Source organism: Annulohypoxylon truncatum, assembly GCF_022578515.1.
Source record: "Annulohypoxylon truncatum strain CBS 140777 unplaced genomic scaffold F4807scaffold_14, whole genome shotgun sequence".
Classification (NCBI taxonomy): domain Eukaryota; kingdom Fungi; phylum Ascomycota; class Sordariomycetes; order Xylariales; family Hypoxylaceae; genus Annulohypoxylon; species Annulohypoxylon truncatum.
The window spans coordinates 266,777-291,267 of record NW_025953800.1 but is presented as its reverse complement, the minus strand read 5'-3'; the positions used below and the strand labels follow the sequence as shown (position 1 = coordinate 291,267).

At 48.9% G+C, this 24,491-nt stretch overlaps 8 protein-coding genes across 8 annotated transcripts in view; 5 read left to right on the top strand and 3 right to left on the bottom strand.

Moving 5' to 3' along the window:
- Window positions 1-8: 8 nt before the first annotated feature.
- Window positions 9-733, bottom strand: F4807DRAFT_423933 (uncharacterized protein). Its single transcript, XM_047997834.1, has 2 exons — window positions 586-733; window positions 9-520 (listed from the first exon to the last, which is right to left on the bottom strand). Exon 2 carries the CDS (start codon window positions 291-293, stop codon window positions 138-140), a length of 156 nt encoding a protein of 51 aa, XP_047854658.1. The 5' UTR covers window positions 294-520; window positions 586-733; the 3' UTR covers window positions 9-137.
- Window positions 9-1,062, bottom strand: F4807DRAFT_423932 (uncharacterized protein). The gene is made up of 2 exons (XM_047997833.1): window positions 948-1,062; window positions 9-882 (listed from the first exon to the last, which is right to left on the bottom strand). The coding sequence occupies exon 2, from the start codon at window positions 587-589 to the stop codon at window positions 419-421; it is 171 nt and encodes a 56-aa protein (XP_047854657.1). The 5' UTR covers window positions 590-882; window positions 948-1,062; the 3' UTR covers window positions 9-418.
- A 324-nt stretch (window positions 1,063-1,386) lies between these two features.
- Window positions 1,387-3,239, top strand: F4807DRAFT_423929 (FAD-binding domain-containing protein). The gene has a single exon (XM_047997832.1). The coding sequence runs from the start codon at window positions 1,709-1,711 to the stop codon at window positions 3,086-3,088; it is 1,380 nt and encodes a 459-aa protein (XP_047854656.1). The 5' UTR covers window positions 1,387-1,708; the 3' UTR covers window positions 3,089-3,239.
- Window positions 3,240-4,764: 1,525 nt separating this feature from the next.
- On the bottom strand, window positions 4,765-6,204 carry F4807DRAFT_451473 (uncharacterized protein; the record flags this gene model as incomplete). Its single annotated transcript, XM_048000240.1, has 1 exon — window positions 4,765-6,204. One exon carries the CDS (start codon window positions 6,202-6,204, stop codon window positions 4,765-4,767), a length of 1,440 nt encoding a protein of 479 aa, XP_047854655.1.
- A 1,399-nt stretch (window positions 6,205-7,603) lies between these two features.
- On the top strand, window positions 7,604-11,158 carry F4807DRAFT_467265 (uncharacterized protein; the record flags this gene model as incomplete). Its single annotated transcript, XM_048002473.1, has 6 exons — window positions 7,604-7,785; window positions 7,852-8,180; window positions 8,345-8,974; window positions 9,027-9,086; window positions 9,152-9,666; window positions 9,745-11,158. 6 exons carry the CDS (start codon window positions 7,604-7,606, stop codon window positions 10,843-10,845), a joined length of 2,817 nt encoding a protein of 938 aa, XP_047854654.1. The 3' UTR covers window positions 10,846-11,158.
- Window positions 11,159-15,074: 3,916 nt separating this feature from the next.
- Window positions 15,075-18,580, top strand: F4807DRAFT_423917 (amidohydrolase). Its single transcript, XM_047997831.1, has one exon. It carries the CDS (start codon window positions 15,360-15,362, stop codon window positions 18,246-18,248), a length of 2,889 nt encoding a protein of 962 aa, XP_047854653.1. The 5' UTR covers window positions 15,075-15,359; the 3' UTR covers window positions 18,249-18,580.
- A 155-nt stretch (window positions 18,581-18,735) lies between these two features.
- On the top strand, window positions 18,736-22,862 carry F4807DRAFT_423916 (uncharacterized protein). Its single transcript, XM_047997830.1, has one exon. It carries the CDS (start codon window positions 19,165-19,167, stop codon window positions 22,282-22,284), a length of 3,120 nt encoding a protein of 1,039 aa, XP_047854652.1. The 5' UTR covers window positions 18,736-19,164; the 3' UTR covers window positions 22,285-22,862.
- A 217-nt stretch (window positions 22,863-23,079) lies between these two features.
- The window catches only part of F4807DRAFT_423914 (uncharacterized protein), a 2,225-nt gene continuing 813 nt past the window's right edge, over window positions 23,080-24,491 (top strand). The window contains exons 1-4 of the mRNA XM_047997829.1: window positions 23,080-23,181; window positions 23,237-23,593; window positions 23,699-23,914; window positions 24,059-24,355. Of these exons, the coding sequence (XP_047854651.1) occupies window positions 23,413-23,593; window positions 23,699-23,914; window positions 24,059-24,355 (694 nt within the window). The 5' untranslated portion in view covers window positions 23,080-23,181; window positions 23,237-23,412. The remainder of the gene's footprint in view (window positions 23,182-23,236; window positions 23,594-23,698; window positions 23,915-24,058; window positions 24,356-24,491) is intronic.

The window sequence follows — 24,491 nt, the reverse complement described above, 5'->3', positions numbered from 1 at the left end:
TACAGCATGTGACAATTACATAAGACAAGGATGTGTAGCCCGGGATCACATTTCACGATGAGAATCTCCAACCAGATGTAGATAATTAGAGCATCAAGTGGCTGCTCATTCAACATTCATGTTCTTCCTCATTATACCTAATACAAATAACTAAGAGTATCATACCATTTCTGCATCAACTCAACACTCAATCCCACCCCGATTACCTCCTCTCCCTTTTCCAGCTTCTTCGAAGCCCCCTCCATGAACTCTTCTAACGAGAGAGTATTAGGGTTGTTTTTCCTTGGAATCATCGTCAGGGTTTTCGCCTTCGCGGCGAGAGTCAGTTGAGACAGTCGGTGGAACAATCTCGACAACTCGTACCGGCGTATCTTTGAGCTGTGATCTCAGTGCCATCGAAAAGAGGCGGCGGAATCTCTTAGTGCCATTGTATGTATACCGGGTTGATGATCGAGAATGACACGAATCCCAGCATACTAGTTAGGTTCCCTAATAATGAGAGCATGTGTTTGGATCTCAAGTAAGGCAACAGCCCAACCGCGAGATGCAACGCACTGCGAATATTGACGTTGATCTCATTTTCAGCCATTGAAAGGAAGTCTTCGGAGCTTATCGCCGATCACATTAATATCTGTAAGACTCGGAGATGTTCTAAGTCGATATTAGTAATTGCCATGGATGAGAGCGAGCTACAGATTCCAGCTCATCACCTTAGCAGTCATAGTAGAGTACCCTTAGCAACCCACTAACACCACTCGTCGCCAGCATGATGGAGGAAAAGATACACCATAAGATGCATTTCTCAGGTAACCATCCTTAGGCGATAGCGATATGTATGCAACAGCTTGCTGGAGAGCGATCCTACCTTAGGGTTGCTTCGAGGTATGTTTCATTATCTCGATTGTTATATTCTTATCCCTTTGAATTGTACGGTAACGGTTTATTAGATGTAAGTTTAAGTAGAGAATTCCGACCGTTCGTGGTGATGAATAAGCATCCATTTCTTATAAGGTTGAGGGGCCGGAGGCGCTGAATAAAGGCGGGCAATAGATCTAAAACGACTGAATATTACTTAATTTAAGAAGTTTACGATATCTTCCTTAGATAGCGACCCCGAGTATGGAGTTTGCTAGAACATCACAATTATATTTTGGTGTGCTTCTTCTGCGAACTTGATGTCGTTGAAGAAACGTAGTCTGTCTCAGATATGCTCTATCTTTGTAGTAATGGACTTTGACTCTTGTTATAGGCCGATTTGTTAATGCCCAAACTTCCTGTGCGTATCGTATATCAAAGCATAAGTCGTGTATTGATTGCCGCCAACCTTGACCGCCAACTTTAGTTACTTCTACCTTTCGTAGGGCTGCTTAAGCGATCTGCAGTGAGCGTCGCAACAGGATCAATGTCCCTTATGCCGTGCTGTGGCGCAGCTAAGTTACGGGGGAAATACATATTCTAAGCTTCGATTCTCTAATGCACGTAAGCTGCAGTCCTTTGTTCTGAGATACCCACAAATAGCCAGGACTTCGTATGATCCGTAGCAAGTGATAGTTTATCATGGCCGCGTATCACAAGGTATGGCCTTAAGAGCAGCGCCCTCCCTCCCTTACTGCTTTAGCGTACACCTTACCATCTATATCTGCTCAACTGGAAAACAAGGGAAAATAATACAGGGCCACATAAGAACAATAAGAAAACCCAAACCAAAATGGCACGGAATACAGCAGAAACTCTCACGGCGCTTGAGGAGTATTTAGCCAAGAGCCAACCTAGCATCAAGATCATCACACCGTCGAGTCCCGAATTCGAGGGCGTGCGCGCGTGCTTCGTAAAACGAGACGATGCCGTGCCGATCGCCATCGTGCGCCCGCAGACCGCCGCTGACGTCCAGGCCTTGGTGAAGTACTGCGTTGAGAACGACGTCGACTTCGTTGTCCGCAGCGGTGGTCACGATTGCGCGGGGCGAAGCCAGGTCCGTGGCGCCCTAACGATCGACTTGCGCGATATTAATTATGTGCGCGTCAGCGAGGGCGAGAAGACGGCGAGTGTGGGCGGAGGCATCATCTTCAGGGACCTTACGAAGGAACTAGATGCGAGAGGACTGGTTACGCCGGTGGGCACGGTTGCGAGCGTTGGATACGTCGGCTGGGCTACTCTCGGTGGTTACGGCCCGTTTTCGTCGAGTCACGGTTTGGGTGTTGACCAAATTGTGGGGGCTAAGGTCGTGAATGCGAAGGGCGAGCTCATTGACGCAGGGGACGAGCTATTGAAGGGTATCCGGGGAGGTGGTGGGATATTCGGCGTTATTGCCGAGTTGACAATCAAGATTTATCCTCTAAAAGAGATGCTCGTATCTCTTCTGATCTTCGATTCGAGCGACCTGAAGACGGCCTGGACGAATTACAGCAACGGGTACGAGAAACTAGCTGCGGAGCAGCCCCTTCCAAGGGCTCTCCAGCTCCAGCTCTTCGGCATAGAACTCCCTAATCTCGGAAAAGTCTTTGCCGTAGGTACTACTTGGACGGCGGCCGACCACGAAGAAGGCAAGAAGTGGATTAACAAAATCGCTGCTCTGGGCCCTTGCCTGATGAACAATCCTGAGCCGCGGTCCGTCTCGGCGTACTGCGCATTTAACGAGACGCTACTTACCTACGGTAGCTACGGGCGGGCATACACTTTGAATGTTAAGAAATACACTCCGGAGTTGGCGGAGGTCCTGGCCAAGTACACGTCCTCGATCCCGGGTGGCGGTATTGCGCTCTCCCTCCACATGTTACGAGCTCCAGAGGCGAGCGAGCACTCCGTCTTCGGATCTCGAGTCGAGCACCATATGCTAGAGCTTGTGTCGACGACGCCAGTGAAAGACCTGGAGGTTAAAGGCGCGGAGTGGGCAGCCGCGTTGACGGGCGAAATCAGGGAGGCCGACTCAGAAAACGTGATGGAGTCATCGTATGTGTCGTTGTTGGATAATGACGACTCGGACTTTACGAAGATCTACGGGGCGCATTATAATACATTGGTGGCGCTGAAGAAAAAGTACGACCCGGATAATGTATTCAAATATGCTGTTCCTCGGTTATCAGTGTGATGGTCGGATTGCTTCTGAATAAGGCGGCCATGGGTAGATTTAGAGCATCATTGTTTCTTGGTCGAAAAGGAATAAACATAGATAGATGGAAAATCCTCAAAAGGATAGAGAACTACCCATGGGTTGATATTATGATCACTCCTTTCTGAAATATTTGCTTCATGCGTGACTAGGAAATCCATGTATCCAACCGCAATACCCCTCTTGTATTACCATTTTTAGTACCGAGATTGATGAATTTCCTTCGAGAATTCTGCTCACGGCCACCAACATCAAAGGTACTCTATTACCGTTATGTTGATGGCGTAACAAGGAATAAGCTGAGTGTTTGTGATACATTGTAATTTGGTAATAGGTAAAAGCTGGACGATTGGGTAGAAGCATCGTATCATACGACGAACGGGCTTCGATAGATAAAATCGCTCTCTCGACGGTGCGCCAAATGAGCTAAACCGCCAAAGCCTCAAAACTCTCAATTACAATATATAATTACTGTACTAACACTGTATTAACACTGTATTTTTTCGGTGTAGCCCTTGTATTATTAGTGGGCTTAGCGCTATTAGGCCCTATAACTATAAGGGGTTATAGTACGTATCTATAGTGATTGATTTTAACCAATTAAATTTATCGCACTTTAATAATCCTACTGCTCTTCTTAAGCAACAATACCAACAATAAGTACCTATAATTATTTGTTTAAATTGTATAAAATAATATAACGTATATCAAAATGAAGCTCTTCAATTGCTGAATTAATTGATATAATTTTGTTGCTGTATGATTTATATAGGTTTAGCTGTTGCTCAGCTGTTGCTGAGCCTTCGTTGAACTTTCGTTGAGCCTTCGTTCAGCCCTTGTTCAACCTTTGTTGAGCCCTCATCTCTAATTAGAATCAATTATTCTATACCTTTGTTATACTCATTCGAAAGCGCTTTTGAAGCTCTATTTAATGGTATAATCAATTCACTATGGGTCGCGCTCTTTGAGTCGTTATTCTAGTTAAAGTCAATTGTAGAAACGTTTTGAGGCTTTGGCGGTTTAAGTCAAATGGCCCGCCGTCCTCTCATGTGTATGGCCCGTGCGATTCCGGTCAGCTCTATTGCCTGTACCATACCCATTCAGGCTTCGATCATCAGGTATTAATATGGGACTTTTACTAAAGTGGAGGGCGGGACGGATAAGTCGGAATTAAGCTCAATGCCAAGTTTCTGTCTTAAACGCCTTGGTCAGCACCGGAACACTACCTACACTACATATCCCTTCTTATGCTGCGCGGGTAGATTCTCTATTTGATGAAGCCTAGGTAGGCTTGAGTAACCTACATCTGTCGACAACTACCTACCAGGTAACCAAGGTCGTTGCGATACCCCAGGCTACCCTCGTAGGTCACTGTCTGGACAAGCGACTTTTAAATCCTTTCGGACCACTTCTAGGGATGTGATATCACTCAAATCGTGGCATACTAGTCACTGGCCTGGAAATTATAACTGACAATCAAATTCCATGCTTGAATGCAGTATTATGCTAACGTTTACATACAATATGGTACAATATTTGTACAACATCTATAGTCATCCCCATTTACAAAGGAAAAGCTGGCCCTGCAGCTGATTTATTCCATGTCGCCGATATACACTAATCACCCTCAGACTAACTGACATAATGTTGGGCTTTTAGTCCTTTTCGGGCGGCTGCTGAAGTTTCACTTCCACCCTACCATCCATAGTCATGACGGGCTTGGATATTTGATACTTGCCGCCAAGTACTAGGTCCTTCGCAACCAACTCTCTCGTACGGCCTAAACTTTCGATGGCGGCAATTCGGTCCAAGGTATCCTGGAGAAACTCCCGGAATCCAGGTTCGGCGCATATCTCCCTGAACGCGCGATGCATAGGCACGGAACTAGCGCGGACCTGAGCTGTGCTCGTTATGGTGAAGAAGTTCAACCGATCAAAATCTCGGATGAAGTCGGCTCGGGTCATGATTTCTTGGGCCTTGTGCATCCGGTACCACGGCAGGACGTGTCCCGTCTCGGGGTCGTATGTCTGCTCCATCTCCTCTTCCTTGTCAACAAGGGCCAAGGCAAGAACCATAGCCGCGCTCGCCCATTTTTGCTGGTCCATCACATCGTCGTCCATCTCAGATCCGAGGATCCAGCACTGGTTGAGAAACCACGTTTTCTCGCTCTCCTTGATGCGATCGCATGTCCCTAGCATATTGTGGGACTTAGCTACTCGATTTAGGAACGATAATCTACCGCCGACTCGGTCATAGACTGCTTCAAGTAGTGATACGTCAGCTCTTTCGCCAAAGTATCGTAGTCGATATTTCTGCAGCGCTGATATTGCCTGCGCCTTCGGTAAATCCGAGATCGACATCACTTCCATACGCGAAGTAGCCCGCTGAAAGAGTCGCTCATATACCCAATAATCATCACTGTTGAATATCATAGTTACGAGGTTACTCGCCGCCCATTGCTCTGCCCGTTGCTGGAGCAACTCTAACAAGTCCCTCCCGTCCTCATCGTCTCGAATCAGATGTGTCTGGTTGATGATGAGAAGCAGAGGTTTGTTCTTCTTCGCCCGGTGTAACAGTGCTACCTTCTCTAGCTTATTCATCGCTCTTTCAATATCCAGCAGTGCGGTAGATTCTCTCGGCCCGCGCTCGCTGAAGTATCCGCCAATATAGTCCTCATGAAATTCATAATCGAGGGCCTTGCCTAGCCGGATTCTGAAGATCTCCAGATCTGCATGCGCTTCGAACATGGCGCAACCCTCTCCGTCAACCTTCCGCATGGCTTCTATCAACATACTGCTTTTCCCGCTGCCCTTTTCGCCCATAATCAGGTGGTAGTGGCCTTTGTTGGACCCGTTGATGATCGCGTCGATCTTTGCTTGTTCCTCTCGCATAACCCAGTGTTGCTCATTAGGCGGCGCTGGAATATCCTTTCCTACGGCTGCTAACACCAATACTGGGTCTCCTGGTTCGAAAGCGTTTTCTATCTTCTTTAACTGCAGATACTTGTACATCTTATGGTACACGTAACCGGCACCCGCGAAGCCAACTCCCAGTACCAGCACGGAGGCGAGAGTAGTAACCGCAGACTCGCCCATTTTCGAAAATAAAGACTGCTTCTCTTCTCCTACTCCTATATAACCCTCTGGGCCAATCCGATCTCTCGTGACCTTTGTTGTGGAGAATGGCCGTTGTTGTGGGGGCCAAGTCAGCCTCACAGCGCGTGTTGAGGTAGCATTGAACCGTATCCAGCGCGGTGCAGACCGCCTCAAAGAGGCAATCCGACTGCCGGGACCCAGCAGCATTGTATCTTTAAATTAATAATCATGAACCAGAGCCCCGGCGCATGCGAGTAATTCCGATTGCCCGGAGAATTGTGAGTGACGTGACGAGATGCGGCGGCAACAACGGGAAGAAATCGCGGAAATTGCGCTTGCCCCTACCTAGGTGTGATAAAGAGGGCAAAGCCACATTGGCCCTTGACCTCTTTTTGCGGAGCACCCGGAGTGGCGCAGCAGGTCCCGACAGACGGGTTGCCCCCTTGTTGCTTCCTCGCAGATGCGTGTAACGTCGGGTTTGTCCCGTGCATGTACTCAAGTACATCAATCAAGCTTGACATAAAGAAAAAGAGAAAACTTAACTTGCTATTATTAATGAGAAAAATTCTCAGGCTTCAAGAGGGTCGCAGAGCCCAACTTCAGTTCTACAACATCAAAATGATTAAAACCTGAAGAATAGCAGGGGCTATCAATTATGTTTATCTAGATTTTAAACCATGTTTTTGCCCCTTTTACCGTCTCTACAGAGTGACTCAAAACGATGAGTCTCAATATAAACAACGTAAGTAAATCATCAGATGCCTACCTAGTAGTAGGTATTCTAAACAGCTATACACCTGTCTTTCATCAATGGGAATATGTGATTTCTTGCTTCCGTCCCATCTTCCAATAACAGCTCTGAACTAACAGTCGTCCTAGGTGTTGAGTATACAACTTTTGTCACACTGTTTTACAGTGCAATGATTCCAGTGCGTACCTATCTTGGTCTTTGAAACCTACTATGGTACCTGGAGCACCTACGTATTTCAAGGCCGATCAGAGTGCTCACGATACTACCTTGCAGGTTGAAATGACCATCGCATGAACGCTCTCATTCAACCACGACACTCCTTTATATTCTGTCATTGACTCTTCTTATTGGCATCCCATCACATCGGGATACCGTTTTCTGTTCAACACTACTAGCCATTACTTCTAATTGAATGGATCTATCTATATCCAGCCTCACACGTCCACCTTATACATTGCGAGTATCAGAGCGCAATCATCGTAGGTATCCTATTGACAGGTTCACCCAATTTTATTACCGTTTGTTACTTCGAATATTTCCTTGTCCCGATACGTCACATTAGACCGAATAAAAGCTTTTTTTTTTTCTTCACGATCACTAACAGTATGTTGAAAGTCGTGCGCACAGTCCCGCAGTCACGTATTGAAAATGACCGTGGTTAAGAAATCGTCTAACTACGGCATGCCTCCTACACTTCCAGTTGTAACTTTGCCGCTGTCGTCTAGACCGGGTCCTCCTGCAAAGGGCATTGCAGAGAACCATTCTGATTGTAACGATTTAATTGAGAATAGAGAGCCAGCAACCGCTACCACTACTATGATGTACAAAAGGTCAGTAGAGTCCTTAGTTGACTCATTTCCCACCTAAGAGTTCCAAAATACTCAAGCAGTCTGCAGTGCGAATTCTGAAGACGACAGCGATCCATCTATCCAGAATGCCGAGACGCCCTTAATACAAGGTCCCGAGGTAGTGGAGATGTCGACGAATCGACTCTCTGCTCAGGTTGCGCCGTTAAAACTAGCCCCAAAATCATGCTTGGTGGCGTCGTCAGAACAAACTAGCCCTGAAAATGTAATAAGTAATTTACCAGAGGATTTAGATGACAACACCATAAATACGCCGGATGTTCAGGAGTCATCTGGTTCTGTTATGAGTACACGTGACCCACCAGGGTTGCTAACAAGTACAATGGACGGTGACGAGTCTGCGAACATTGTTGACCAAGGTACGATTCCCAATTAACATTTCCTACTAATCTTCACTTTCATCAATCTGCACAATCTCGTTATTCGCGCCTTTTCCTCATAACACTTCACGATTCAAGATTAACGTCCTTTCGTATAAAATCAATCACTATAAGAAGCCCGTTAACTAATAGTAAAATGAAAGACAAAGTCACCAGCGCCGGCGACAGTGATGATGTGGAATCGCTTCCCGATCCACAACTAGCCGCCAACAACAAGCCTGTTGCCGATAAAGATGCACAAGGCCCGAGATTCAAGAGCAAGCTACCCTTGGCCGTGCGACTTCACAAGGATCCCCCATATCCGCCTCCGTCATTCCCACTGCCAACGCCTCCCGGGGAGCCGAGACCTCTTCAACCACGAGGGCGTGCTCCATCCTTGGGGGCAAAGGCATACCCGTTAAGCCCGTTCCCACGGGAGCACCATCTTCCTAAGGCACCCGCAAATAAATCCCTCCTAGCCCATCTTACTCAGCAACCAACACCGGATTCATCACCCACTGAGAAACACTTACACGAAGAAACAATTGCGCAGAAGGCAAATGCGGAAACAGATCAATCCTCATTTCCTACTTTTGGCAGCTCATCATTGGAATCATCATCACGGTATAGCAACTCTGTCGAACTTGTAGACCCCAATAAGTCAATTCAGACCTCGGAAGCCGGTCCTAAAGTTCCAACTGTTGTCGTTTCGAACCCCGCAGCCACCGAAAGCCAAGCAGATCTTGTTGAAGCATCCGAAATGCCTACTGACACCGGTTCCCCCATTTTTTACGGTAATTTCACTACACTAAAATATTGTCTCGAGGCAAACTAATTATATTTCAGGTCGCCGAAGAGGAAGAAACGCACCTCCGCCAAAGAACACAGCTACGCAAGGCCATCCTGGTACGTAGCGCTCTACCACCTATTTCCCCTCTTCATTCCAGACTAATAACTCATTAAATCTCCAGACACCCTGCAACAAACTGGTGCTGGTGCTACGGACAGCCACGGTGCTTCTGGAGATGGTCAGACAACCCCATTCACTCTGCCACCAATATCGCGCCTAACTCCTTTCACAGCTTCAAAGCCCCCACGAAAAGTAGTTGATGCTACCGCAGAGCTTCGAAAGCTAGCCGGCGACCCATCACCCCCCAATAATGGACGTCCCCAAACACGTCCTCAAGGAGGGCAGCAGATTCACAGAAGCTACCATGTAGCCGGTAATCCCCTCGAGCCTCATGTTGAATTATACGAGGACACTGTGATCCGCCACCCTCAAGTTCCAGCACCTAGCCGAGGAACCGACCGTATTCACCCTTCCTCTGTCGTTGCTGCTAGCACCCCTAGCAAGCTCTTGACTCACGACTTCATACGAGGCATGATCCACACCGAGTTGACCCAGTTCCAGCATGACTTGCGCACGAGCAGTATTACTCGACCTGGCGCTTTGGCGATGTTATCACGAGCTGTAGAGACATCTTCGGTACTGAATCAGGCAGGGATGCAAACGTTCATCCGACACCAGGCAGCTATGTACGCACCGGACATCTCAGCGTCCTAGGATGACGCCGAGATCCAGGCGCAGAACGCTGCTGCTGAAGGACGAATTTTCGTTGCCGTTGTTGATGCTATCACACGAGAGGATCGACTCGACCAGTTTGGAGGTAGTCTGGGCGAAGATCCATTCTACGACACTGGTAGTAACGAGGGGCTTAACCATATGTCTGGTCCTCCTGATCATGGATTTAGTTTCGGACAAAGTCATGGATACACGGCTGGTTTCCCGTACACAGGCACTTTCTCACTGAACCAGCATCACCATCATGCGCCGATTCCGGTCTTACCTCCCAACTATCCGTACCCAGTCTTGCAACAACCACCGGCATTCCCCTCGTATCTAGTCCCACCGCCCACCCCGGCCTCGAGCGCACCTTCTCATGCGCACCCGCAAGCTCAGCAACCTGCTCTACAACACCAACCTACCCAGCAGACCACGACTTCCCAGCTCGCACCAGCCTCTAGAGCGACAACGCACCCCGCGGCACCTCTCTGGGCGCCTAGCAGCGAGAACCAAGTGGTCGTACGCCCCGCTCCGGGCCCCTTCCTGTACGCGGGCACGGACCCCGAGGAGATGAAGCGCAAGGACGAAGAAAAGCGCCAGAAGCGACGCGAGCGAGAGCGCGACCGCGCGCAGAAAAAGGAGGAAAAGAACAAGCAGAAGGCGAACGAGGAGGCGCTCAAGGAGCTGCGCAAGAGCCAGAGCCGCGACTCGAGCTCGCTGCACGGAAGCACGGGTGGCGCGTGGGGAAGCGGTGGCAGCGAAGGCGGGGGAAGCGCGGCCGGGAGCGCGAGCCTGAAGCCGAAGGCTAGCTTTGGCGGGTCGTTGCGCCGCGCGTTTAACGCGTTCAAGAAGCCCGGACTGAATGCGCCGGGGCCCGCGCCGGTTGAGGAGGAGGAGGATTGTGTGAGGGAGAGCGGGGAGCGAGGTCGGAGTCTTGAGGGTGGGCTGGGTCATCCTGGATATGGACGCGGACATGGCCATCCCGGTCACGGTCATGGTCATGGTCAATCTCACCCTGGTCCAAGTTCTAGCCACGGTCATGGACACGGCTTCGGTCACGCCCATGATCGGATCCAGGATGATCATCCTCGCGAGCAGTAGGCTAGCTTCCGAAGTTGAGTTATGCTCCTTCGACAAGCCTAGTCTAATGGGCACTTATCGTTTGCATTGCTTTCAGGATCTGCTTTTTTTCGTCACTCAGAAAAGGGAATATGATGGGTTTCTACGGGAAGGATAGGGTGAATTTCTGCTTTTAATCATGCCAGAGGCGGAGGGCAAGCATGATTCTGCCCATGGATTTATGATCGCCGGCGATGGTTTTTCTCATTCTACATACAGCTCGTAGGGACAAGTGTAATACGAGCTCGATAGTTAATTCATAGCTTCATAATTGAGGATCTCGATGAGCTATACATGGCTTTGCACTACATTCTTATCGAAGTGAATCGGTGGACTTGACAACCATGTAAGGTTACAAGTCATTAAAGCAGCAGGGCGGCAATATAAGCCTACGTGATTGTTTAATACTCATAGGCTCATATTGGGCAGCTACCGACTCTCGGCATTCGGCTAGTGCTATAGCTGACCCCTGAAATATCACAGGTAGATCATCAAAGACAGTTACACGAAAACCCCACGACCCATAGCTCTGGTACGTCACTGCTGCCTTACATGTAGGTACGCAAGGGGTATTTACACTATATATATTTAGGTTGTCTCTTTATTGGTCGTCTCCTGTGCCATAGTAACACGGACCCGAGCGGTAGGGCGTTGATATCAAGCTCGTAACCGTGTATCACTTCGGTATTGAGCTTTCAGGGTTCGTTCGGCCTCTGACCGTCCTTGTCACGTCGGTTACACGAGACTTAATATCACCCGGCGGGATCGATAGGATCGATACCTACCTACTTAGTTAGGCACAGATAGGGAGATTTTTGTTTGCGAGGCTCCTTATCCTGGTCCCTGCGCTGGTCCAGTGCCAAGTTCGGTTTGATAGACTTGTGGCGCAGCTTTATATTTCAGCAGACAAGCAGATCCTTGACTATGAACTCGAGGAGACGGTGATGCCTCCGATAGGATATTGCTGGCTTTTAATACAAGTTGATGAAGGTGATGACGGTGACATATCCACCACATATAGTGCTGGGGTATTGTAGAGTGTTGAATCATGGGCTGAACCACCTGTATTAAAATGTAATAGGGTCTACACACCTAGGCTTTAGGCTTTGAGGACTAGATCCTAAAGGCTGTAGCTTGAGCAGCAGAATAAACTTGGCCAGACCGTGTGTAAGCTATGAAAAGTAGTCGGATGTAAACGACTGTGTAATTTATCAAGACATTGTGTATTGGAGTAGTAGTGAGGTGCAAGGTACTAGCAGGAACCATTCAACGCCAAGTGTCAAACAAGCGGCCGTGTCGACCACCCTATAATTTATACCGCCATGTATCCTAGTAGCCTATTCTAATAATTCCCTTATGCCCAGCAAGAAGACGCAAAGATCCTCAAATCCATCTTCTTTGACATTAACCAAGGGCTATTTCTTGTCTACATCACGAGGCAGAGCTAACAGGTGAAAAAAAAATAATGACGTTGTTGCGCGAGGAACTCTAAGCTACTCTCGCCTAAGGAACACTTTATACATACAGGAAATGCCATCTGTGTACTTTCCTCCCGGGGCAGTAGTTTACAAGGTTGGTTGTGACCCCGGTTTTAATTCCTACTTTCCCCCAAGCTGTTCTCCCTCGAAGGACCCTGCTGTCCTACCCATCTTAATCAGGGCAGAACCTTCCCTCTCCGTATTTTCAAGGCCTCGAAGGCACTTCAAAGCGCCCACCATCCCGGCGCATCGGGCTGACCGCGCGAGGGGCGGCGTATGATAATGGCAATGAGCTTTTGTACGCCCAAGGGATGTATATAGTTCACACAGTGAACACCTGAAGAACCTCCTCGCCCGCGAGGAGGTAGAGCCAGAGTGTAGAGGATGTATTAAGTGAGCCGACACGGTCGGCAGGCCGTTCCCCACCAGATCTGTGATGAGCAGGGACGTGAGCGCAGAAGACTATCTGCCCCTTCTGCGGGCCAAGGCTGTTTGTTATAAACAACCCGGGCTGCGGCCGTGTATTGGTTGGAGGCACCTCGCCAAGCGTAGTGCTCGACGTCGGCCCATCCGTCTGTTTCGACAGGTGGGCCTAGCCTGTGGCCGAGCCTGCGGCCACAGGCTGAGCGCCCAGGGGCCGTACGCAGGACCACGCCGGACCAGCCGAGCGAGAATACTGCTTGCGGCTGGCGGAGAGGCCAGCCATCAACTCCTTGTCAACCGTGGCCCTGATCGTCGCCCGCGACGATTTGGAAGAGGCCCGTCATTCCGCGGACGGACCCGATCCGAGGTTCCCGAGCTGGGAATTCTTATCCTGCGACGCGGCAAGAGGCCGGTCTGGCCTGAGGCTGCGGCCCAGGAGGAGCGATGGTGGGAATCGCAATCCTGTAGTGTTTCAGTGTTAGCTGAGTACTGACGATGAGATAAACGACGTGAAGGACTTACCTGGCCTGGGCCGCAGCAGCACGCTCACCACGAATGGTCTCTATACTGGTTCCGGAACGGTGGCGTTCCAGCAATGCCACATAGAGAGACATCTTGAAAGACGTCTCGTGTTAAGGCCCTGTTGTGGGTATTTTTTTTTTATTTTTTTATTTTATCGTTTAGGAATTTTTTTGACTGACGTGACTTGTTAGAAAGATGTGAGAGAAAGAAACAGTGGAGGATGCCGTGAAAGGATAAATAATTTGATGATGATGGGCGACGGAAAACTTACAGTAAATAGGGCGGTACGTGCCGAGCGCTGATCGTCAGCCAGTGTCGCGGTTAGGGGAAGTGCTCACCACCAGTGCTTCTGGTGTGTTTCTTCCCTTTCGTTGGCGGCACTATTGTAATTGTTAGTTAATCACTGAGGTCGAAATATGTAAAGTGAAGAATTACCTGCGTGCGCTGCATCACACCGCAGCGTCTTGGATGAGAAGCGCTGCCGACCTCATCTTGAGTCACTGGAGTCCTGGCACCGCCAGCGGTGCTGGGAGCTCGCCCAGGAAGTTCGCTTATAAATAGCGGCTACGATGGCCGCTTCCGCGATTTTAATGATAACGGCCTCTGTGACCGCATCTTTCGCGGTTATTTAATGAAGGTAAGATAAGGTGTGTTTTATGTTAGGTTAGGTAGGTAAGTAGGTTAGGTAATTAGGTTAGATAGGTAGGTACCTAGGTAGGTTAGGTACCTACCTACCCATAATGAATGTTTTGTGTGTAGGTAGGTGATGTTGATTGTTCTGGTGTGGTAGAATTTATAGAAAAGGTTGCAAGACGAAAGAGGGATAACAATGGTCGGAGACGAGACACTGGCAGAAAATAACACGGCGGTGAGATACTTAATTAGTCATATAATCACTGTTGCCGCTGTAGCTTAGTTAGAACTGACACTTGGAGGTCCTTGATCCTAATGCTTACGACGGCCGTGCGTTATCGTTGACAGGTGCCGTCCAGTCTGCGTACTTGGCTGTAGCAGCTACAATCTACGAAACCATTATATCTATGACTGAGAATGGAATAGCTCTTTTATCATCATAGTGCGACTTGTTTCGGGAAGGCACTCCAGGTGTCCCATGCGTCAAAGAAACGCACCGACGCCCCCAGCCTAACGTATGTATTTACGTTAGGTAGAGGACGTCCCTCGGACATAAACAATCCCATCATCATCAACAGTGTTAGTTGTATCCTAAATCAACATTTGAAACTACATACACACGGATTGTGGATGTACGCACATAGGTGCTTATCTTTTAAGAACAAGTCGCCTATGTGAACCTTAACTTAGGAGCAACTATTCTGAGTGATTCTTAGTAAGATTTGTCATTTCATAATTTCTCCCTTTGCAATTTCCCTAAACAAGAGCTAATTAAGACGACGAAGGCTGAATATGATTCGAAGATGTATTCACCAGTCATATTGAGTCCCACAAGAACAGGGGTTCAAGTCTTTCAGGTACTACGAGAACAATATATCACATGGAACATCCAGTATAGAAATCACAATTTCGCGGATAAGCCCCCTTAGAACTGTTGATTCCAGAACTCGAAAGATGGGTTCATCCTTATCACATGTAGTCGATCCCATTTTGCTCGGGCAGTTTCACAAAGAAAAGGTGTTCAAAGACATAATATATTGGCGGTATGGAATCCTTGAGCTGGCATAAACAGATATTTGTGACTATGTAAGTTCGAGATTGGGAATAGGGGCATGTCACGTTCTATAATTACATAAGCAAGATCTTAGTGATTACCAAAGGAGGATGCTTCAGGGCTGCAGGTGCCCAGATGGCGACCGGAACGATCACTGGCGTTATCTTAGTGGGGGTTGGCGTAAGCTTAATGGGGCCAGGGTGCCCTGTAAACCGCGTTTAGACCTTCTTTAATTGGCTAAAATGAATCGATGGAACGCCGTGGGGTTATTTGGAGATTTGGAGATGCGACGGTCCCAATGATGTAACACCAACCTCTCCTGCTCTCTCTCCATCATCTCTATCTCTCACTCCTTCTTCCATGTCTTTCATGTGCCATTGATAAACATGAAAGAAATGGAGTATAGGAAAGGCGAGCTCCCGCCCTACAGTGCCGTAGCAGCACCGGAGCGGCGCAGGCGCTGGCCCGTCCGACGTACTCGGGGACTCAAATTCGTGGCCCTAGCATGTCTTGCTTTCATTGTTTATGCGCAATGGAGACAGATAGACTCCTTTCCGAGACATAGGCCGATATCCAAACTGTCGGTCGAGAAACTGGCGGAGGACTTGCGGGTGTGCTCTAAATTGCGTTCGAAGCCGCAAGACCCTATCGGCTTGGGCCGAGAGCGTAATGCGCGATACGTCGATGGGCACAAACCTACCTTAATCAAGAATGCGAGCATTTGGGTTGGTGAGCCTGCTGCTGGAACGAGTTCCGAGGATGCGCGCGCTGGGAAGGGCTTCGAGTGGATTGAAGCTGATGTTCTGTTGGAATATGGCCTCATTAAAGAAGTGAGAAAGGGCATTGACGCTAGCTTGTTTTCATCCGACACTGTCGTGTGGGATGCTAAAGGCCGCCGGCTTACTAGTGGTATCATCGATATGCATAGTCACGCTGGCGTAGATAGCTTACCCGGGTTAAATGGCAACGATGACACAAATGAGATGGGTTCGAATATAACCCCGTACGTGCGATCTATCGATGGAATAAACGTTTTCGATCACCAGATCCAGGTCATCAAAAGTGGAGGAGTTACGACGAGCTTGATTTTGCCGGGTTCTAGTAACAACATTGGAGGCGAAGCTTTTGTTATCAAACACGCTGTTGGCGAACCAGATGGCCGCAACGAAACATCGATAGCCGACTTGCTAGCTGACCCGGATCGTAATTGGCGATACATTAAGATGGCCTGCGGCGAGAATTCTAAGCGCACTTACGGAAAAGCTGGAGAACATGGACCTACAAGTCGATTAGGCGAGTCCTGGGAATTTAGGCACGCCTTCGAACAGGCCGCCAAGTTGGTTCAAGATCAGAATGATTGGTGTACCTTGGCTGAGTCTGTAGGCGTTGAACGGATGAACACCTACCTGCCACAAGACTTAGAATGGGAGACGCTAGGTGCTGTACTACGTGGTCAGGTCCATGTCAACACACACTGTTACACGGTTCCTGATTTGGAAGCATTCGTGGATCACACAAACGAGTTCAAGTTTCCGATTCGGGCCTTCCACCACGCGCATCAGACATTTCTCGTACCCGAAGTTTTGAAGCGAGCGTGGGGCGACTCCCCGCCCGCTTCGGCTCTGTTCGCCGACAATATGTGGTACAAGGCCGAAGCTTACATCGGATCCGAGTATGCTGGTAAAGTGCTATATGAAAATGGCTTGACTCCCATATACGTGAGTGATAATCCGGTATTGAATGCTCAGCATGTAGTCTTCGAGGCTGCCAAGTCATTCGGATATGGTTTACCGTATCATGCTGCTTTGGCTGCTGTTACGACGGCACCGGCTGAGCGATTGGGATTGGGACAGCGGATAGGCAAAGTTAAGCCTGGATTCGATGCCGATATCGTCGTATGGGATAGTGACCCGTTGAGTGTTGGCGCGACACCGGTCCAGGTCTGGATTGATGGAACCGCGCAGTTCGATGACCCTGTTGAGTTGAGAAAGCCATTCTCCTCTGCTCCAAGCTCTCTTCCGGAAGTCCCTGCCGCTCCGGACGAAATTGTTTCTACGAGCGACGTAATATTTACTGGAGTTTCGAAGTCCTTTTTATCACCTATGTTTCAATCAGGCGCCCATAGTCAAAATTCGACCGTTGCAATTTCAGGTGGTAAAATCACATGCGTAGGAGTTTGTGAAGAGGAACTCGAAATCGCCTCCAAGTCAGGCACCAAGGTCATTTCTCTCCAGAACGGTTACTTGACCAGGCCGTTCACGATATTCGGCTCTCTTCTTGGCCTCAACGGAATCGATGCAGAGAAAGATACCGACAATGGTGGCAGTCCCAGTGTTTTCAGTCGGGGTGTTGACGGGCTCGCACTCGGCACCAAGAAACTTCACTACGCGCAGAAATACGGTGTCACACGAGCAATCTCCGCACCGAAGTATTCGGGACAAGGAACACACCAGGGAACTAGCGTCGGATTCCGCACGGCTGCGAAGCACGCTCTTGATCACGGCGCCATATTCGCCGATGATGTGGCCGTGCATTACACCCTGGACCTCAGCGCAAAGCGAGGCAGTACTTCGATTTCCAACGCCGTCAACGAACTGCGCCACAAGCTCCTCGAGGCCGTTGCCGCGGATGCTAACGCTTCCACCACAGACCCTTACACCGAAACCGCGTTCCTAGCCAAGGTCATCGATGGCGAACTTCCGCTGGCCATTAGCGTTCATAGCGCCGACGCCATCGCTGCTATCCTGAAAGTTAAGCAAGTCGTCGACAAGGCCATTACCTCATCACGAGCTACCGGTAGCGGTAACATCAGATTAGTCCTCATCGGCGGCGCGGAATCCTTCCTACTAGCGGACGAGCTGGCCGCCGCAGACGTTGGCGTTGTGCTCAGCCCTCTGCTCTCCTACCGCAACGGGTGGGACCAGCGAAGGGCGCTGACGGGCGCGCCGCTCACGAACGGGACTGCCGTCGACGCTCTTGTCGCCGCTGGCGTTCGCGTGGCTGTGGGTATTGAGGAGGATTGGCTCGTGCGTGATGTTGGGTTACTAGCGGGTATCGCGTATAAGAATAGTCAGGGGAAGTTGAGCGAGAAGGAAGCGCTGGATTTGGTTTCGGATAATGTGTATGCAATTTTAGGATTGAAGCAGAGTGGAAGTGGAAGAGAGAGGGAGGATGAGAGGGAGTTCGTCGTCTTTGAGGGGAGCCCGCTGGAGATTGGGGCTAGGGTAAGGGCTGTTGGGGGTGGTGTTGGTGAGGAGGTTATGGTGTTTTTGTAGGTGTTTATTATGGTATTATATTTACTATATTACATACACAATCCTATGTTTTTGATCTTGAAGACTTGTTATTCCAGTAGCCATTATGGTACTTAGGTATGATTATGTGATATTGTGAATACGAATAGGGGCGTTGTGTTACTGGAAGATGTGCTTTTGGATGTGAAATGATGGGGTGCTTTTTGGTGATGATTAATAAATATAGGTATATATGTAGCGTCTTCTGCGTAATACCTTCTTGCTTTAACTTACCATGTTAATGATTGTGCTTGACAACATATTAACGTCTCATTTTGAATAGGAATTCACGATTAGCGTGATGGAAAATCACAAGTTGATCATCGTAATTGCCTATCAGCTTCAGCATTGAAGGTTTAGCTAAGACCCCGCACCTTTACCACGTGCACGGGCCAATCAGCGATGAAGATCTGATGCTTGGCCCTTCGCGTTTTCCGCCTAACAATTTCTTTTTCTATTCTATGGGCCAGACGCGACGTAGCCTAGATATCGTCAACTCGACGCGCATTCATTTTAACAACCTGTGTGCGACATATACCTATCCACTTCACTCACGACAATCGATAATCGCAAATACATACGAAACCATACCTTCTTATCGCCTCTAAATTTTGCATAGGCTACTCTTTAGTAGAAGTCTATCAATTCTATATTAAGGTTATCACGGCGCTTTTCACATAATCGCACAACATCGTCTTTGTCCCTTCCCTCTTCGAGCCTCCCCCTTCATTCCTCCTTTATTAATCCCCTCGCTCCTTCCACTGCACTTCTCTCTTTCTCTAAGAATAGTGGATCGCCTTCCCATTTCGGCGACTCTCAGCTTCCTCGTCGCGGGTTGCGACCCACTTCTCGCTCACACATATGGCCTGATATGTAGGGACATGACGATGCACTAGTCATGGGAAATCAAAACAGTAAGGAAGTGAAGGCTGAGTCGGATGGTGAGGAAGGAACCTTTGGATCTTCACCTTTTGGGTCTCGCAACCCGTCGCCTTCGCCTCGTCCATCCCCCGACATTGTCTTTTCCAGTCAAGTTCATTCGTCTACACCGAAGAACCGTCATTTTCCATCCAAGTCTACGATAAAATCCGATCAATATTTGACGACTCATCGACGCCGCGTATCCGCACTCAACAGCGACAGCCCTCACACATCTCCCTCAATATCTGATATCAAACGCGAGAAACCTGAATCACCCGAAGAGAAGAAACACGTCTCAACACCAACTTATAGACCTGGATTTAAAACCGAGAGGAAATCTAGCGATTCGCCCAACCCGCCGTTGCCAACGCATACCCCTTCAGATATTAAGGCAATACAGAATACAGAAGACGATATGGACGATTTTCCTTCATTTGGCGAACCACCATCGTCCAAGTCGCGTCGTCGTAGACGCAAGCGAAAGGAGAGACACCGAAAACAAGTACAACAACTCGCCTCTCCCAATCTAGGCAACGACCAAGAAGATCCAAATTCGTCTTTATATTCTAACAACGGTGCAACCGTCGACCCTACTCCTTCTAAGAATCGACCGTCTAAGAGGCGCAAGACTGCGACACCGGGTAGTCAATCCAGAAAGAAGAAGCAAAAGTACAGTCATGATGAGGATAACTTGGCAGACAATGCGATTCCATTCAGCAGCCTTGCCGAAAGCCTCTATGCCAATCATCGCAAGAATGGAAACTTAGAGACAAGTGAAAATGGTCTCCAAGATAATAATAATAATGATGCCGAGGAGCAGCAGTCGAACGAATCCGATCAGGAATCTTCCATATCTCACCAGTCGGCTTCTGACTCAAATACGAATAACGTTGATCTCGACTCAGCATCTATCGCACATTCGGATGCAGTTCCTAGCGACGACATAAAAGCAGATCCTTCTAAAGATGACGCCACGTCCCATAGCGGAAGCCAGCCTAACAGCTCTGGAAACCTTTCTGGAGACAACGATTCTTCATCAGAAGTTGCTCGGTCAGATGATCAAGATAAGATGGATATCGATGGAGAAGGCCCGAGTAAGGATGAATCCGAAGATAGTGATGAAGATAATGAGAAAGTCAGCGATGGTGAAGAGAATGAGAGTCATTCCATTCATGCTGACCCTAATTCCAAATCCACGTCAGTAGGTGCAGATGCTATTAATGATAGCGAGTATCATCTAGATAATGAGGAGGAGTTACCGGATAATCCCCAAACCGTCGATTCTCGACCTAAGCAAAATTCGGCACGAAAGCGTGTCGTCAAACCCACATTCTACGAACGCCTAGCAGAAGGAAGTTCCAATGGTACCACGGCCCATGGTTCATCTTCTCCCGTTGCCGGCCCCTCAACCTCAAGATCGACAGGAAGGAAGCAGGCCAAAATTTCAACCATGCTCAAAGGCAATGCCGAAGACAGTCCAGGACCAAAGACGCCCTCACAAAAGCGAAGCGCCCCCTTCAAAACACCCAAATCCGGACCTCACGAATTAGTCACCGGTCCGTTTAGCGACTTTGAACTTCGCAATCTCACTCAGGCGGTTGAACGCTGGAGAGATGACCACAATCTAACTCAAACCCAGGTCAATTCGCTCATTCAAGGCAACCCCAAGGAGGTTCGCTCTCAAGAGTTCTGGGCTCGTATCGTGGCCGTATGTCCGAACCGTCCTCGCCAGAAGGTAATAAATCAATGTCGCCGCAAATTTCACAACTTTGTAGCCCGGGGAACTTGGACAGAAGAGCAACAAGAAGAATTAAAGAGGGTATGGGAGGAACATGGCAACAAATACGCTCTGATTGGCAAAATAATCAATCGACATCCCGAAGACGTGAGGGACCGTATACGCAACTATGCTGTGTGCGGCAAAAATCGTCGCTCAGATCCGTGGAGTGTGGATGAAGAAGAGAAGCTCCAAGCCATCATTGCCGATGCTCTTCGGGTGATTCGTGAACACAGAAGAGAAGGGAGAATCAAAGTGCAGGAAGCAGATGAAGAGCTGATAGATTGGCAAAGAGTCAGTGAACTGATGGACCGGACCCGCAGTCGTCTCCAATGCATACAGAAGTGGAAAATCATGAATCGACGAGGAGCCGAGCGCGGCAGTATAGACGGTGGCGAGGTTATGTCCCTGGAAGAAATTATCCAGAAGGCCCGGAACGAGGCGAACGCGATGTCAAGCCGCGAACGATTCAACATCGTCAATGCTGTTGACGCTTCTGATGCAAAAGCGGATAGCCGAATTCCTTGGGCTAAGGTCAGATCAGCTTACTTGGACGACCGGTGGACACGTCCTACTATCATGCTGGCCTGGTATCGCTTACGACATTCTATTCCTGATTGGAGTATCATGACTGTTCCGGAGATCGTCACGCAGCTGAGTAAGACCTATCAGGAGACGCGTAAACTCGAATACCCCAGTGGCATCGACTACGACGTCGATACAGAATATGCCGATATGGAGCGCAAGGTTCAGAAGATGTTGAAGGTTCACCGTACCCCAAAGACTCCAAACATCGTTGTTAAGACCGACGATGATGACAGCGGGGATGAGGGAAGTAGTGAGGAAGATGAGGCGACCGAAGGGAAGTTAGAGGATAACCAGAGTGACGAAGATGAAGACGATGATGAAGCCAGTCAAGAGAACAGCGGTACCAGCAAGGACAATAAACGCCAGGAGGAGGGCAGCGAAATTGACGAGGCTTCTAATGATGAGTCTAAGGATGAAGACATTCCCATGAAAGACGAAACGGATGGAAATTCAAGTGCCAGTGTTGATCTTGGCAACAATGCGGAGGAAAGCGTGGATCGCGAATCCTCTGCTGAAGCACCTTCCATCACCAAGGTCACTCCACGAAAAATCCGACGAAGTCAAAAACGCTATAGCTCATCAGCCAGAAGTGCAAGATTCCAGAAGAAAGCCAAGCCAACTCGGGAGATTATCGAGGAGTCTAGCCAAGAGGAGCAAGCTCCGAACGAGGACGAAGAGCTTAGCAGCGACACGAACGCAAGCTCAGTGGAAAGCATCCCATTCCACTTATAAATGTATAAATTCCGTGCTTCTGTCATTCAGGCCGTTCTTCGATGAGTGCCTTTTGTTTCGATATACTCGTGACGTTAAGTACGTTTGAGGACCTGCCATGTCCTTTGGCCCTTCCTTAATCGGTGGCACGTGTTGAATTGCAATTATTGAGCCTTGACATAAGATGTACCTTGTCAGTTATCCTATACCTTGTGTTTGCAATTTGGCATGCTAGTCCAAAAACTACTCGGCGTAGGCAAACCAAATTTTCAAGTTTACTACTACTGTCGAATCCCTCTGCTTTTTGACAAGTTACTTAGGGCACGAAGCTAGTCGGCTTTAATCACATGCCTATTTCAACTACTAGGTCGAACAGGTTCAATGAGATCCAAACTCTTCGGTGGAATAAATGAATAATCGACGACAAATGAGCATACACGACGGAAGGATACGATGATACCCCTTGTTTTTTTCTTAAACATTGCTGATGGCCGATTCATTCAATCGAAGAGCTGAATTATTGGTACATTTGCTGAAGGTATTACAGTGAGAATCCTGATCCTTTTAAGGCCGCGGGCAATTTGAAGATTTTAAATCCCCCCTTCTGTTTCAAACTACTCGTGATTCTGTGCAGGCTCCAACCACGACGACTTGTACCCTACTTCCCGCTTATGCTTCATAATCAAGACGTTGACAATGCTGCGGATCAATAGACCTACCGACTAGACCTTGGCACGGCAAGGATGTAGTAGTATCACCTCCATTCATGCCTCGGTAAGGCGTAGTTAAGTAGGTCAATCATACCACCATTTACCAAAAAGAATAACGACCTGGGACCGTTTTTACATAATATCTCGAGTCTTCATCATAGCACAATGCAGCAACACAACGCCGATCAAAGAGTTCTTAAAGCTATTAGTAATGATACTAGTGCCTAGCCCATATCTCCGTGTAAGGACTAAAAGGCTTCTAGCTTATAAATCGCCTCGGATTCTTCGAGAGCTGTCCTTTGGAATGTAACCCCACCGCTTAAAGCTTTCACCCTAGCTTTGAGAAACGTCATATATAATACTATCTAGGCCGAACCTGAAAACTTCCTTACTGGCCCTATCCTTTCTACATATCAACCATTCTAGTCACTTGGGCACAATGGCTCGTAAGAATTTGACGTTTCACCTTGCCGAACGCCCCAAGGGCAACATTGTACCAGGGAAAACCTTCAATCTCGTGGAGACTGATGCCCCTACGGCCGACGACCTGAAAGATGGCCAACTTCTCGTCGAAAACATCTACTTGTCCTTGGATCCGGCCATGCGCACATGGCTGTACGGTAAGTTACCTCCTATCCCATACCCCCCCCCCCCCCCCCCGGCATTCGGATTTGGCCTTAAACCCGCATGCGTTGCAATATCACGGGCGCTAACCCGTTCGGTAGACATCCGATCGTACACCCCGCCAGTCGCCATTGGCGAAAAAATGCGCGGCGGCGCCATTGCCAGGGTCCTCGCGAGCAAGAGCTCCAAGGCTAAGGAGGGCGAATTCGTCTTCGCCCGCAGCGGGTGGACCGAAGTCGCCGTCGTGGGAGAGGCCGAGTTCGATACCATCGATCTGCCCAAGGGCACCCAGCTCACGCACGCCATAGGCGCTGCTGGTGAGTCGCTCCGGATTATACTCCACCTTTTTGCCCCTATTACCCCTGAATACTATGATGCGTCCCCTCCTTCCCGCCCCCACCAAACTAGCAGACAGACACCAACATACATATGACGAAATGCTTTTGCTGATATGTCGGCAGGCATGACCGGTCTTACGGCCTACTTCGGCCTCACGGAGATCGGGAAGCCCAAGGCCGGAGAGACGGTCGTAGTGTCGGGCGCCGCGGGCGCGACGGGATCCGTCGTCGGCCAAATCGCCAAGATTAACGGCGCACGCGTCGTCGGGCTCGCGGGCTCGGACGAGAAGTGCAAGGTGCTGACCGAGGAGCTCGGGTTCGACGTCGCGCTCAATTACAAGGCGCCGACTTTCGCGGAGGATTTCGTCAAGGCGACGCCGGATTATATCGATGTTTATTGGGATAATGTTGGTGGTGATAGTATGCTTACACATTTTCCCTCTTGCTCCATATGGCCCCCCCCCCCCCCCGGGGGGGGGGGTTTTTTTTTTTTTTTTTTTTTTTTGGTGTTATAGAAAGAGAAGGAGTGAGAAGAAAGAAAAAAGAAAAAGAGACA

What these genes read in the sequence shown, in the direction of transcription:
- F4807DRAFT_423917 (XM_047997831.1), top strand. Translation starts at nt 15,360, where the DNA reads ATGAAAGAAATGGAGTATAGGAAAGGCGAGCTCCCGCCCTACAGTGCC.
- F4807DRAFT_423916 (XM_047997830.1), top strand. Translation starts at nt 19,165, where the DNA reads ATGGGAAATCAAAACAGTAAGGAAGTGAAGGCTGAGTCGGATGGTGAG.
- F4807DRAFT_423929 (XM_047997832.1), top strand. Translation starts at nt 1,709, where the DNA reads ATGGCACGGAATACAGCAGAAACTCTCACGGCGCTTGAGGAGTATTTA.
- F4807DRAFT_423933 (XM_047997834.1), bottom strand. Translation starts at nt 293, where the DNA reads ATGATTCCAAGGAAAAACAACCCTAATACTCTCTCGTTAGAAGAGTTC.
- F4807DRAFT_423932 (XM_047997833.1), bottom strand. Translation starts at nt 589, where the DNA reads ATGGCTGAAAATGAGATCAACGTCAATATTCGCAGTGCGTTGCATCTC.